A 14,685-nucleotide genomic window follows, 5' to 3' on the forward strand; every position below is an offset into this window, starting at 1 on the left:
TAGACTTTCCCTCCCTCCATCCACCCCAGAAAATAATGACAATGCCAACGGCTTTTAACACTGACTACAAAGTAATCCTATCAGATAAATTAGAATCATAGAAATAATTTTTTCCTGTGACTTTACTTAGGAAGATGAAGCATTAAAAAATCTGCCTGATTATTATTAATAGTAATAATGATTTATATGTTGCCTAATTTCCAGCAACACTTCTTTTCATGGTAGGTGAAATACTTTAGATAGAAATTAATCACTGCCCCACTTCCATTGTTTAAAAAGCAAGAAAAATTGAATTGGAATTTTTATTCTATTTCCAAATACGGCATATTTAGTATTTTGAGTCACGTATATTTAAGAGTATACATCTCAAAGCATTTGATAACCTACCGGGAAAAAAAAACAGCTTTAGGAAATTCTATCGGTATTTTTTTTTTAAAAAAAATGAACATATACAAAGCTTTATTTTCTTGTTATTTTCAAATTATAGATCGTGTTTTAATAAACTCCATCCCATACATGTCCCCCTTTAGGGGAGAGATGGGAAGGAACGGTGACAGTCTCATTAAATGGGACCGGCGACGATGTGGATTCTCAGTTATTCCCACGACACGATGGGGAGGGAAAAACTTCTGACGCTTCCCACGTCTGTTAGGTACCCTTTAAATAATTTAGCAATAAAGCGCAGCCAGCCAGCGCTTCTTCAAACGCCGCGCCCCGCCATAAGGCTCAGGGGTCAACGCAGCGGTATGCGAGCAGGGCAACCATCGCGCCCTCGCTCGGCACCCGCGCTGTCCCCTCAGAAGCGAAACGGCTTCTCGCGTTCTCCGGTTGCCTTGGATACCAGGCGGAGGCCTTCTTTCCTACCGCCTTTGGCCGTTTGCCGCCATTCGGAGGAGCGCGTGCCGCCGAGAATCGGTTGCGGTGGGGTGGCATTTCGCCCTTTCTTTTCTCTCTCCGATTTGAGTAGCCCGACATGCGCCGAGCGAAGCCCCCGTGGGGCGCCTTGATGCTGCGGTGCGCGCTTAGCTGCCGCCAGTACTGGAGGACCGTAGGACAGCCGGAGGGGATCGTGTCGGAGCAGGACACGGACCATCATTTCGTGCATCGAAGCACCATTCCTACCATGCATTTCCAGCCCAGCTTGCCCAGGTTCCTCTGCCGTTCATCAAGTTTCATGGAAAGGGGAAGGGGGGAGGAGTAAGCAGATTTAGAGTACATCGAAAACATCCTTCCTTCTCCTTCCCTCCCCCCATTCTTGCAATGTAGCTGGACCACTCGATTGTACGGGAAAGCACTTGGATGCCACATTTCTCATACACTCTTTGTAAATGTAACCCAAACAGTACTATTTAAGCCGTTGGGCCTCTTTGATAAAATAGCATCCCTGTTGCTATCGGAGGCAGAGCAGCTGAGCTGGGGGGGGGGGTTGACAGAGGCCTGGGATAGCTTATTTTTCTAATGGATCTCTCCTGTGAAGATTCCCCATACAAAGCCCAATCTCTTTCTGCCCTATTATATTGTCGAAGCAAAAATGTTTGTGTTCAGGTGCCCTCATCCAATAGTTCATAAATCTAGACAAAAATATTCTTCAAGGAACTTCCCCCATAGAGTCCAATGAGGCAAGCATTTGTTGGGAAGAGGAATTATGCAGTACTACTTAGTCTACTGTTTTTTGAAGAGAAATGGGATGAGAAAAATGATCTGAGAATGCCAGGTGCTGATATGTTGCCTGAGGTGTGTGTACCTACCTATGCAAATAGGTTATCTGAGCTAGAATTTCTTTTGTTCATCTCTAAACAAGAAACTACTCAGCAGACACTGGGAAAGTGGAGAGTGACAATAGATTTTATTTACTATTTACATTTAAAATAAGTTTTTTATATATAAAGTGACCTTTTTAAAATGTTAATTTTTTAAAAAATGACAAAAATGACTAATTAATAATAAAATACAAAAGCAAGTTAAAAATTAGTAATAAAAAAGTTGATACCTGATTAGCCTAATAATATCAAGCAAAATTTAAACATTAAAAAGCCAGAATACTTTGGTAAAATACTTAATCTGCTATTATGTATTTTATGGAATTAAATATTTTAAACATTTTAATTTTTTCATATTTTTTACGAAGAACTTCCTATTTTCTCCTAAAAGTAGAATAGTTTAATTCCACCCTTTAAAACTGGAATAATCTGAATGGGTTCAAAAATTATCTGAAAGGGATCAAAATAATAAGCAAAAATTAGGAAAGCCTGATTGTTCTACGTAGGTTTCTAATTATAAAAAGGTGAATTTATATAGAAAATTCTTCAAATCATTAAAAGTTGCTTCTAAAATAATTTTTTTATTTTGTAAATATTTATTAAGTTTTTTAAAATTTTACAGAAACAAAACAACCCATCCCCAAACCTCCCCAACCCTCCCATTCCCTCCCCCGAGCTTCCCAGAGCTGAACATAGGCTTAATTAAAATTTCTTCAAATAATCTAAAAAAAAGTATAAACCATAATTAAATCTAAATACTAAAAACATTAATTAAACAAATTATAAGATGATTAACAATAATATATATATAAAGAAATATAACTATCAAAAGAATAATACCTAAAAGAAAAAAATAAAAAAAGAAAAAAAAGAAAATCTAAAAAATATTTTAAATTTTAAATATAAGTTATTGAAAAGCTAAATAATATTTTTTAACATCCAACTTATATTGTATAAAATCTATCCATTTTTTCCATACCGCAAAATACTTCTCCTGCGATTGATCCTTCAAGAAAGCCGAAATCTTTGCCATTTCCGCCAAATAAGAAACTTTAAAAAGCCACTCTTGCAAAGTAGGCAGAGATTCCTTCTTCCAACATTGCCCTACTAACAGCGTTGCGGCTGTAATTAAATTTAACATCAATGTTGTGTCTTTAATATCACAGTCAGTAACAATACCTAATAAAACAATTGTGGGGTAAATTTTACCCTCCTTCTAAAAATTCTTTGAATATTCCACCATATCTTAATCCAAAAGGCTTTTATATTTTTACACGACCACCAAATATGATAGTAAGTAGCATCCAAACAACCACATCTCCAACATTTAGGCTGTAAGTCAGGATACATACGAGACATTTTTTGTGGATCAAGGTGCCATCTGTAAAACATTTTATAAAAATTCTCCCTTAAATTCTGGGCTTGTGTAAATTTGACATTCCTCACCCAAATAATTTCCCAGGTATCTAGTAGAACTGGTTCACCAAAATTTTGTGCCCATTTGATCATACATTCTTTAATTAATTCTGCCTCTGAATCCAATTCTACTAGCACCCCATAAATTCTCTTAATATGAGTTCGTCTTTGATCTTTTACTTGTTTAAGAAAATTTTCATCTTCTCTAAGTAAACCCACATTACAGTCTAACTTCCATCTATCCACTATTTGTCTATACTGAAACCATGAATATATGATATTTTCTTGTGCTAGGTTTTCCAAAGATTTTAACTGCCAGTTTTTACCATCCCATCTAAGTAATTGTGCATAAGAAACACCATCCATCTTAACTCCTCTCCTTATCCCCTCTATCGCATGCCAGGGTACAGCCCATAATGGAATTTTAAAATCACTTCTGTAATATTTCCTCCAAATCCGAAATCGAGAAATCCTTATAATATGAGATTTAAAAACCCTATCAACTTTTTTATTAAAAATTAAATAGGTATGCCATCCAAAAAGTAAATCCCAACCCTCCAAAAGGAGTATTTCTACATTTGTTAAATTAACCCAATCACTAATTAATGTTAAAACCACCGCATCGTAGTACAATTTCAAATTCGGTACCTTAAGTCCACCTCTCTCGCGAATGTCTTGTATTATTTTAAGTTTTACTCTTGGTTTTTTCCCCGCCCAAATAAACTTATTGATACCTTTCTGCCATTCATTTAAATTAATCTCATTCTTTAAAATAGGTATCATTTGAAACAAAAAAAGAAACTTTGGCAGGACATTCATTTTAATCACCGCAATTCTTCCCAAAAGGGATAATTGCAATTTCTCCCAATTTTTCAAGTCTCTTTGTATCCTGACCCATAACCTTTCATAATTATTTTTGTACAATTTTGCATTGGAAACAGATAAAGTAACCCCCAAATATTTTACCTTGTCAACAACCTCAAAATCTGTCAACTTAACCAAAGTCTGCTTATCCAAAATGGTCATATTTTTAGGTAATATTTTAGTCTTATTGTTATTAATTTTAAAACCCGACACCCGTCCATATTGGTATATCAATTGTAATAACTCTACTATAGAATAAGTGGGTTGGGACAGGGTGACCACTAAGTCATCTGTAAAAGCTCTTAATTTATATTCTTTTTTATTAACTTCTATTCCTTTTATTTCCTGTGATTCTCGAATTTTAATCAACAATATTTCCAAAGTTAAAACAAATAACAGTGGTGACAATGGACATCCCTGTCTAGTCCCCTTTTCAATTGTAAAGACCTCTGATAAACCCCCATTAACAATAAGTTGTGCCGTTTGTTTTTGATAAATAAGACCAAAAGCTTGTAAAATTTTTTCTCCAAAATTCATTTTCTCAATTAATCTTAACATAAATTGCCAATTCAATTGATCAAAAGCTTTTTCAGCATCTAAAAATATCAGTCCTGCAGGAACTTGATTATTTTTGTCTAAGTATTCTAATAAATTAATAATTTGTCTGACATTATTCTTCATGTACCTTCCAGTTATAAAACCCGTTTGATCCTTATGTATAACCTGATGCAAAACCCTCATAAGCCTATTAGCCAAAATTTTTGCAAAAATCTTATAATCTACATTTAAAAGAGATATAGGTCTGTAATTCTTTGGTAAAGTAAGATCCTGATCTTCTTTTGGGATTAAAGATATAAAAGCTCTACCCCATGACGGGGGAATCTCTAAACCCTATAATATATTGTTAAAAAGTTCTCTTAAAGGTTGAATCATCTCTTGCACCAAGGTTTTATAATAAATAGATGTCAAACCATCCGTACCCGGTGCTTTACCTAATTTTAATTCTTTAATCACTGTCTCAATTTCCTCACTAGTAACTAAACCATTAATTTCTTGTTTCTGATCTTCTGTTAATTTAGGGAAGTTGGCTTCATTTAAATAATTTTCTATATCTAAAACCTGTATTTTAGTACTCTTATATAATTTTTGATAATAATCTAAAAAAGATTTCTTAATCAAATCCTTATGATATACTAATTTACCATTATAATTTATTTTATCTATAATTCTCTGTCTGTTTCTTTCTTAATTGATAAGCCAACCATCTCCCTGGTTTGTTAGCATTGCAAAATGTATTTTGTTTCATATACAGTAAGTTAGTTGCAGTTTGATCAGCCATCAACATATTGAATTGTGTTTTAAGCAATTTTATAGATTCTTTAACCTTTTCATCTGTGGGATTTGAAATCAAAAATTTTTCTTTTGATTTAATCTCATCTTCCAATTCCTTACGTTTCTGAATCTGCTTTTGTCTATGAGCGTTATTCATTTGTATCAAAATCCCATGCATAAAAGCTTTCCCTGCATCCCATACCATTGACATTGAAGTTCCCTTATACATGTTTAAAACAAAATAATCCTTTAAGTGCTCCTTTAATTTTTGAACATTCTTTTCTTGTCTAAATAAATTTTCATTCATCCTCCACGATCTCCTCTCCTCTCTTTCATCAACCAACTCCATCCAGACTGGACTATGATCCGTCAATGTCCTAGGAAAATTTTTAACATTCTTTACCCTAAAATATAAATCAGTTGTAATTAAAAAAAAGTCAATTCTTGAAAAGGATTAATGTCTATCTGAAAAGAAAGTAAAGTCTCTCTCCTCCTGATTGCGTTCACGCCAATAGTCACGTAGTTCCCAGTCCTCTTTCAAATCAAAAAAAGCTTTAGGTAATTTAGCCTGTTTAAAAGAAGTAGAAGATCCTTTTTTGTCTCTTTGTGTATCTAACACACCATTCCAATCACCCATTAATATCACAGATCTGTAGTCCAACAAAGTTAATTTCTGATGTAATAATCTATAAAATTGTTCCTGTTGTTGGTTTGGTGCGTACAATCCCACTATAAGTATTTTCTTACCATATAAACCAACTTCAATCATAACATATCTCCCTTGAAGATCAGATTCTACCAAACAGGCTGATAAGTTTTGCTTGATGTAAATAACTATACCCCCTTTTTTCCCAGGAGCAGAAGATACAAAATGAGATCCCAAACGAGAATTGACTAAATATTTTTGATCTTTAGGTATAATATGTGTTTCCTGCAAACAAATAATATCATTATTATGTTGCTTTAAATAATGAAAGATTTTCTTTCTCTTCTGGGGGGAATTAAGGCCGTTAACATTCCAAGTCAGGAGCTTTACCATCTCCCTTAACCAGAAGCCTGGAGAAGACTGCTTGAAGATCTGCCATTGAAGAATGTGCCGCAGAACTCTTAGGTCTTGCTCCTCCCACCGGCAACAAAGCACTTTCTTGAAGAGATTCTTTAGCCTCTTTCCTCTGTTGTTCCTTTTCCTTGCGTCTATGCGCTGCACGGGTCATTCTTTGCTCTTTAATCTCTGCTTGTCGGGACCACTCCAACTGTAACTCTCCAGCCGCCATCACACCTGGTCCTTCAGACTGCTGTTCAACCTCTTTACCATCCAGAACTTTCTGCATCATAGATGATGGTGAGCCTGCTCCCAGGACCGAACTGTAAAACTCCTTTGCTTTAGTGACTGTATTAAGTCTATAACGCATCCCCGCATGGCTCAGAACAATACCCATCGGAATCTCCCATCTGAATGGCATCATTCTTTTTTTAAGTTCATTAGATAAGAAAGCAAAGTCTTTTCTCTTTCTTAGAATTTTAGATGGGATCTCCTTTAAAATAATAATATCTTGAGCAGCAATCTGGAATCTCTTATTATAAAAGGCTTGTATGATTTCATTGCGCAGAGATCTCTTTCCAAAATAAACCACCACATCTCTTGGTAAGTTTCTCTGTTTTGCAATCCAGGAGTTAACTCTGAATAATTTTTCAACCTCTCTGCGTATTTCCTCTTTCTCCCTATTCAAAATAACAGCAAAGTCATTTACCACAATCTCTCTCAGGTCTTGCTGCATATCTTCTTTGAGACCCCTAATTCTTAAGGCATATTCCATTTCTCTGTACTGAGACATAACAATGTCATCCTGTGAAATTTCCATCTTTTTTTCCATGCCTTCAAATCTATCTTCCAAGATGTCAACCTTGTCTGCAACCTCTTCAACTCTAGAGTCAAGCTTCTCAACCACAGAAGCAAGACCTGATAGAGCCATAACTATATCTTGCCTCAAAATGGTGTTATTCTGCTCCAACAGATTCTTCACTTCCCCTCTAATTTCAGTTTTATTCTGATCTAGAAGCTCCTTCATTTCCCCTCTGATTTGAGTTACTGCATTTCCCATTATATCTTTCATATCTTGTACAGATATTACTGGCAGAGGAGGAGAAGATGGTGGTGTAGCTTTAGGTTGTTGTACCGGTAAAATCGCAGGAGAAGAAGCCACCTTAGGAACTGTAGAAGCTGCTTGTCTTTTTGAAGCCATTTTAAAAAAAAATTGTTTTCTTATTTCCACTTTGTAAAAAAAAATGCTCAAAAAGTTAAAAAAAACAAAGGAGAGTTTAAAAGATATTTCAAAAACACAGGACCACTTTCCAAAAAAAGAGGAAAAAGCTTAAAAAGAAAAAAGAAAAAACTATATAGTCCATAGCATTCCGTTTGACTCACTTTCTTTTTCCCCCGAAAAAAACTTTCAAATTGCCATTTTACTTTCACTCTCCACACGAACAAAAAAAACAAAAAGAAAAAGATCAACCTGAACTAAAAAGCAAATAAAACTCAATAAACCAAATCCTTTATCCAGCTCTGTCCGCTTTATATATAAAAAAAAATCACTCACCCTGTCTCTTTAAACGCGGAGATGGTAGCGGCGTTTCACTTTGTTTCCCAAAGGAAACAAAGACAGCTGGGAGGCGGAGGCAACCCGAACTCCGAGGAAGCTCTCTACCCCCCCAAAAAAATCCCTGGGGGGTTTGAGATGCTCTACCTCTATTCGGGTGGTTCTCTCCCCCCTCCCTTCGCCCGGGAGGGAGATTTCGAGCCGCGGAACAGCTGGTGACTGCTGTATTCCGCGGTTCTCACGCTGTCCCAGGAGGACGGCTACAATGTAGCTGCCACCATCGACGCTAACCACCGGAAGTCCTTCTAAAATAATTTTTATAAATGTTTGAAGCAAAGTAGTTTTGGAAGACAGTCACTTAAGAACAAATCTATCAAGTATGGAAATACTTAATTTAATAAAAGAAACTATATGTAGCTCAGGGTTGAACTATGAAGTTCTTGTGCTCTCTGAGCCTGGCTGTTTGCTTGCAGACATTTCATTACCCAAATAGGCAATCTCATCAGTGTGATTAAATATGGAATTTGCTTAGAGTAGTTTTGGCTTATGGAGGTATGCTTTTTTCCTTAGTAGTTCCTTGATTAGGGTATTGTTTTATGCTTTTCATCTATCACTGTTCTTTTGTGATTTTACCCTTTCTTGGTTAGGTCATTGAGGGTTCTCTTGATCTGATTGTCCAGTTTCTGTAATGGATGGTTTTTATGGGGATATAGATTTCTTTGTCCTCCAGTAATTCTTTGGCTGTCTGTATGTATTGTGTTCTGTCTATGGTTCATCCTTTGTTTGCTGTGTAAGAACATTATTCAGATGAGCATAAATGCATTGTAGCAATCTAGAAAAAAGGAAGCACATCTACAAACAAAATGGATACCTATGGAACTTTAACAAAAAGTGCCTGACTGCTCAACCCACTACAGCACAACCAGCACAAGCCATGAAAAGGACAATACTACCACACATCAAAAAGATCTCAGAAACAACCAACAGACTATTATAACTACACAGTATAACCACAACACTCTGAAATATCTTAAGCAAACCAAAAGACCCAATTGCCCAAGAAAAACAGAAGTCATCTACATTATACACTGTATGAACAGCCATTGTGTAAGATGAATGGGCGATTAGCAGAGTGCATCCATGAATGACAGAAGACACAATGAAAACTCTTTAATCTCACAATACATGGAGAGACTCAACTACAGTTTCAACTGAGAAACTGTTAGACCAAGCCAAATTCAAAAATGCTAGTGAATTCCTGGAAGCTTGGCATTCTGACAAATCAGCTATCAGTAGACACATAGAGATAAACCATATTTACACAATATTCAAAAGAGAAAATTAAAAAAGCTAAGAAGGAAACAAAAAGACCAGAACACAAGTCTCCAGCAGTCCAAATTCAGATAAGCAGGGATTAACAGACAAACATCAAGTAGAAAAAAATACCCTAGTCAAGGAACTACCAAAGGGGGGAAAAAACCACACTCCCATCAGGAAGTAAACCTCCTGCTTACTTTCACCAATAATGTTACCTAGTTGGGTAAAGAAATATCTGCAATCAAACAACTAACCTCAGTGCAGTAAGGATTCTATGTTTAAAAATAAACCTAGATATTATTTTTATAATTAAGATTTATTAAGTTAGATTTTATGAAATAACAATTCTTTACTATTTCAAAGATCTATTACAACACAAGTTAAGTAAGTTTATTACAGTCAGAGACTAGAACAAATTAAAAACACTCAACATCTGCCAAAAATTTCTAAAATAAAATAATAAATAAGAGATAAAATCTATATTAACATCACAATTTGGCATCCAATCTGTCAGTTACTCATGAGCAAAATGCAGCATGGCCTAGCTATACTATAATATCAATCAAACTGTGAGGCTCATGGTCATTGAATATTAAAATGCAAAAGAATAGTAACGCAAAAGGGTTTGCTGCATTAGTTGTATAAAATGGTGGATTAATCACATGTTTCTGAGAATCTCCAGTGCTGCTGCGCAGAATCTGGCCACCTGCACTGTAATCACAGTCTGTTTGTCCTTAAGGAGATGAGTAGTGTTGGAATGGCCAGGATACCTTTTGATTATTGGGAGGATATTACAACACATATAATACAAATAAGTCTAACTTAATTGTAAGACTCGTGTTATTAAATGCTGCTTCAGTTTTGGAATAATGGGGGGGGACAGCTACTCATCCATATGGTTGTACTGAATTACTTTGCTACATCTAGTCTGTATCTCTGTCTATCCTAGTTAGAGAAAACATCCAGGAAGGTGACTAGAGGCTGGGTTAAGGTAATCATCTGTGAGCAAGGGATTGTTGCCATTCTCCTTGATGGAACTAATATTATGCCCCTCAAAAAAAACTGTAAATAAATGACAACTAAGTTCATAAATGAGATGAGAGGACTGATATTAAAAAGCTAATTTATAATTTGTTAATGATATCTATTTTCAGGTTACCTATTCCTAAACTGGAGGACACTATCAATAGATACTTAGCTGCTCAGAAGCCATTATTGAATGATCAACAATACAGGTATAAGAAAAAACATTATATAATTGTATAATAAAAGAACAGATATAGCAATTATATTTTAAAAAATATAAATAGATTAAAATATACAAAATACTTGTTACTCTGTAAATATTGTATTTGGTACCTTAGTCAACTCTTTGTTTTCTTAGTGTATTTTCTCTTGCTGGTTTCGCCTAAAGGATAAATTATAGGGCAATGCTGAATTATTGTTTTGCACACACACACCCCAAAAAATTCCAGATACAGTCTTCAACATCTCCTGATTTACTGAGCAAAGTTATTGTCTGGAACTCTAGAGAGCTATTGATCAAATCAGTGGACTAAACAGCATATTTATACATAGCACTAGGTCAAAATTCTATAGAACTCTGTCTTATCATTTATGATCAGTAAGAATGTAGTGTTGCTTCTTTCCCAATTTTTCCAACTTAGTTTGTTTCACTAGTTGTGAACTAATTGTCTCCTCAACAATCTTAGAAACTAACTATAGATACTGTTTCTATAGTCTGGTTTCTAAGTAGAATGCAAGAGCAGAAATTCTATTTTACAGCTTTTCTTTCTGCTTAGTTCTGGTTACTTTAGCTTCTTTGACTAACGTGGGGAGCCAAACAAAGTGATCAGGTAACGCTCTGCACATGAACATAAGCCAAAATTCTTTGGATTATTGTTACATTGTTACATATAAAATACAGGCAGTGTTAGGTAATTTTTCCATTGTGGCATTTTTTAATTTTTCAGTGAAATCTTTGGCATGAGTGTATGTATCCACAGCAGTATTGTATAGCCTGAAGTGTGTAAATGTGACTTTTTTCCTTCTTCTGTTTGATTGTGTCTAACTCTTGGAAACTGCCTGGACCAATTCCTGTAGTTTTCTTAGCAAGGTTTTTGTCAGTAGTGGTTTGCCATTGTCACTTTCTGAGGCCCAAGACTAAGCAGCTGACTTTGTGCCTAAGGCAGGACTACAACTCACAGTCTCCCAATTTCTAACCTGATGCCTTTAAACAGCTATCCCCATCATTTTTTGGCATCAGGGACCGGTTTTGTGGAAGACAATTTTTCCAAAATCTTCTGAGGTTAGCTAGAAACACTGAAATCTCACAATACTGGACAATTTCATGGACTTTAATATGTTTGTTCCCACATGATTGTGCACAGGATCTGGAAAAGTTCCTGACCACTAACATATATGGAAAAATATTTTATTATAATTAAATAATAAATTATAAATGTAGTTATAATTATACAATTATAATTTAAATGCCTATTTAAGTGCAATATAATAATCATAATCCATTTGTAATTTCTAGACATACTGTAAAAATTGCTACAGAGTTTGGAAAAGGAGAAGGGAAGATCATACATCGTGATCTTCTTGAACATGATCGGATTAATAACCATACAAGTTATATATCAGGTTTGTTTTTAATATTCTTGATTATTCTTGAGTCAGACTTACATTATTTAAGCTTTTTATTTGCTAACTATTTGTATTGAACAAATATAATTTGTCTTTGATGATCTGGCTTTATAAGCATAGTATCTGTTTTGAAACTGTAGGTTTTTTTATCCTAAGCTTAAAAAATAGGTTATGCAATGGGGGGAGCAGAGGGAAAGCGTTCTCTTCTCACGGAGGAAATTGGCCTCGGTGGCTTGCCGTACGTGAAGCCTTAAGCAGCGTGAGAGTTGGAAGAGCGAGGGGCTCCCCTTTCCATCCCTGCTGCAGCGCTTACAGCTTTGTGGGTTGGTACTTTCACGCTCATGGATTCGAAACATCACAGTGGCTCAGAACGTTCAGAGTGTTACATTGTCTCCTTCCTTCCTTCCCTCTTTGTCCCTTCCTTCCTTCCCCCTCTCTCTCTTCGTCCCTTACTTCCCTCCCTCTTCGTCCCTTCCTTCCTCCCCCCCTTCATGACCAGGAAGGGACAAGGGGAGGGGGACAAGCTGCCAGAGGCAGAGGAGAACTCCACCCAGCTCACTTGCTCAGCTTTGCCAGAAAACATGCCACTTGCTAAGTTAGCAGAAGCCCCAGGTTCAGCGCCGTGCTACAGCTGATTCGCGCTTCTGCTAAATTAGCAAGCAGCATGTTTTCTAGCAAAGCTTGAGCAAGTTTGCTGGACAGGAGCCAAGGAGAGCTGCTACAGCTGACCTGCTTTTTGGCTGCTCTGCAGAAGCGCGGATCAGCTATAGGGTTCACCCCGATCCTGGACAAGAGGGAAGGAAGGAAGGAAGGATGGATGGAAGGGACAAGGGGAAAGAGGGAGGGAAGGAGGGACAAAGAGGGAGGTGAAGGAAGGGACAATGGGAAAGGGAGGGAAGGAGGAAGAGACCAAGAAGGAGGGAAGGAAAGGAAGTTCCAGCCAGCAGAGGCTTGGCAGCCTGGCTGCCGAGGAACAGAAGAGCGCAAAGCCAAGGAGAAGAAGGTGGCATTTCCTCCCAAAGGGGGCTCCTTTTCTACACCCCTTCCCTGGGTTTGTGGGGAATTTCTTGTCACCAACGCTGACAGGTGCTCCTTCGAGCCCGCCATGAGCTTTCTCACCCCCTTTGCTTCTCCCCTGCTTTCATAAGGATTGTGGCGCCCGTGGGAAGCCGATCGTGCTTTGAAGCTTAGGAGAGGAGGAGGAGTCCCTTCCTCCTTTCCTCCTTCTCTCCCTATCAAGCCCCGGTGGGCTTGACATGAACGGGCAGAGGAGGATGGGCGGGGTGGCAAAGGAGACCGGCGGCCATCGCCAGACCTCCTGGCTGACAAGCACAAGTTCGGGGGTCGCCAGCTGACGGGCGCAGGAGTTGGGTGCTGCGGTGGCCTCCCCTTCGCTGACCTGCGTGCACAAGAAGAAGTCAATCCGGTTGCTGCACAATGAGTCTCTGGGGAGGGCAGAGCCTTGCTCTGTGCCTGCGCTCTTCATGCACCCCCTGCAGGGCACATTTGGTAGAGTTTGTGCAGACTGCCGCCAAGCAGCATATTTTCCACAAACAAGTGAGGTGGAGTGGAGGGGGGGAAGAGAAGGCGGTTGACAAGCCCTGCCTAAGACCATCGGAAATATGTGTTTTTCGATGGTCTTAGGCGACCCCTGTGAAAGGCTCATGCGATCCCCAAAAGGGTTGTGACCCACAGGTTGAGAATCGCTGTGCTAGAATCTTAATTGTTTATAAGAAATAAATGAATTGATTTAATCCTGTGAAAAGAATGGAAATAGAATGCTGTATTGGTGCTATGAATAACAAGCTACGTTCTTATATTCGGGAAATGCTGGAGGATCATATGCCATACATCAATTACATGGTACAAAAAGCCAAACTGAAGAACTCAGTAAAAAATCTAAACATTATGCATTCACTATATTCCTTGGCTTCTTTATTGCTAACTTCACAGATCATAACTAAGAGCATACTCAGACACATATATTAAAAATATTTGTCTTTTAAAATTGTATACTAAGAAAGGCTGTATGTTTTACAGAAAGTTACAAAAATAAATGCAGCTTTTCTGGTATTTAAAAAAAATGAAGAATGAAGCAGATTTGAAGGGACCTGTTTAATTTTCCGTAATACATCTATTCAAACTGCAGTTTTCCAAGTTTATATATCAAATGTTTAACTGTATTTTGTTAACTGAATTGTTTTTATTTTTGTAGGGCCCTGGTATGACATGTACCTTTCTTCGAGGGATCCAGTTGTTTTCAACTACAACCCTTTCATTTCTTTAAATCCTGATCCCAAACCTGGATACAATAATCAAGTAGTTAGAGCAACCAATCTTGTTGTTTCAGCGTTAAAATTTCTTAACTCCTTGAAGAATGACTATTTACGGCCAGATATATATTATGTAAACCGCAAATGGGGTCAAAGTAAAATGTTCAAACACTTCATCCGCGCTCTTCCACCTACTCTATCCTGGTATGGAGCATATTTAGTGAATGCTTATCCTTTAGACATGTCACAGTATAAATCTCGTGTTTTAATAAACTCCATCCCATACATGTCCCCCTTTAGGGGAGAGATGGGAAGGAACGGTGACAGTCTCATTAAATGGGACCGGCGACGATGTGGATTCTCAGTTATTCCCACGACACGATGGGGAGGGAAAAACTTCTGACGCTTCCCACGTCTGTTAGGTACCCTTTAAATAATTTAGCAATAAAGCGCAGCCAGCCAGCGCTTCTTCAA

The 14,685-nt window shown here is 37.3% G+C and overlaps 2 protein-coding genes across 6 annotated transcripts in view; one reads left to right on the forward strand and one right to left on the reverse strand.

Annotated features, from left to right (window-relative positions):
* The window catches only part of RHOBTB3 (Rho related BTB domain containing 3), an 86,205-nt gene that overhangs the window by 33,104 nt on the left and 38,416 nt on the right, over window positions 1-14,685 (reverse strand). For 2 of the 5 annotated variants that reach the window (XM_039340437.1, XM_039340436.1), the window contains one exon: window positions 10,646-10,694. The exons of 2 other annotated variants lie outside the window; for them this stretch is intronic. The gene's annotated coding sequence lies outside the window, so the exon portion shown is untranslated. Of the gene's footprint in view, window positions 1-1,122; window positions 1,364-10,645; window positions 10,695-14,685 lie in introns of those variants that run through there. One more of the 5 variants, XM_039340442.1, reaches the window with a different exon arrangement.
* Window positions 140-14,618, forward strand: LOC120306725 (carnitine O-palmitoyltransferase 2, mitochondrial-like). The gene is made up of 4 exons (XM_039340447.1): window positions 140-1,149; window positions 10,441-10,521; window positions 11,829-11,935; window positions 14,154-14,618. Exons 1-4 carry the CDS (start codon window positions 974-976, stop codon window positions 14,612-14,614), a joined length of 825 nt encoding a protein of 274 aa, XP_039196381.1. The 5' UTR covers window positions 140-973; the 3' UTR covers window positions 14,615-14,618.

Source organism: Crotalus tigris, unplaced genomic scaffold (assembly GCF_016545835.1).
Source record: "Crotalus tigris isolate CLP2741 ecotype Arizona unplaced genomic scaffold, ASM1654583v1 scf7180000017744.3724543626:3957646, whole genome shotgun sequence".
Lineage (NCBI taxonomy): Eukaryota > Metazoa > Chordata > Lepidosauria > Squamata > Viperidae > Crotalus > Crotalus tigris.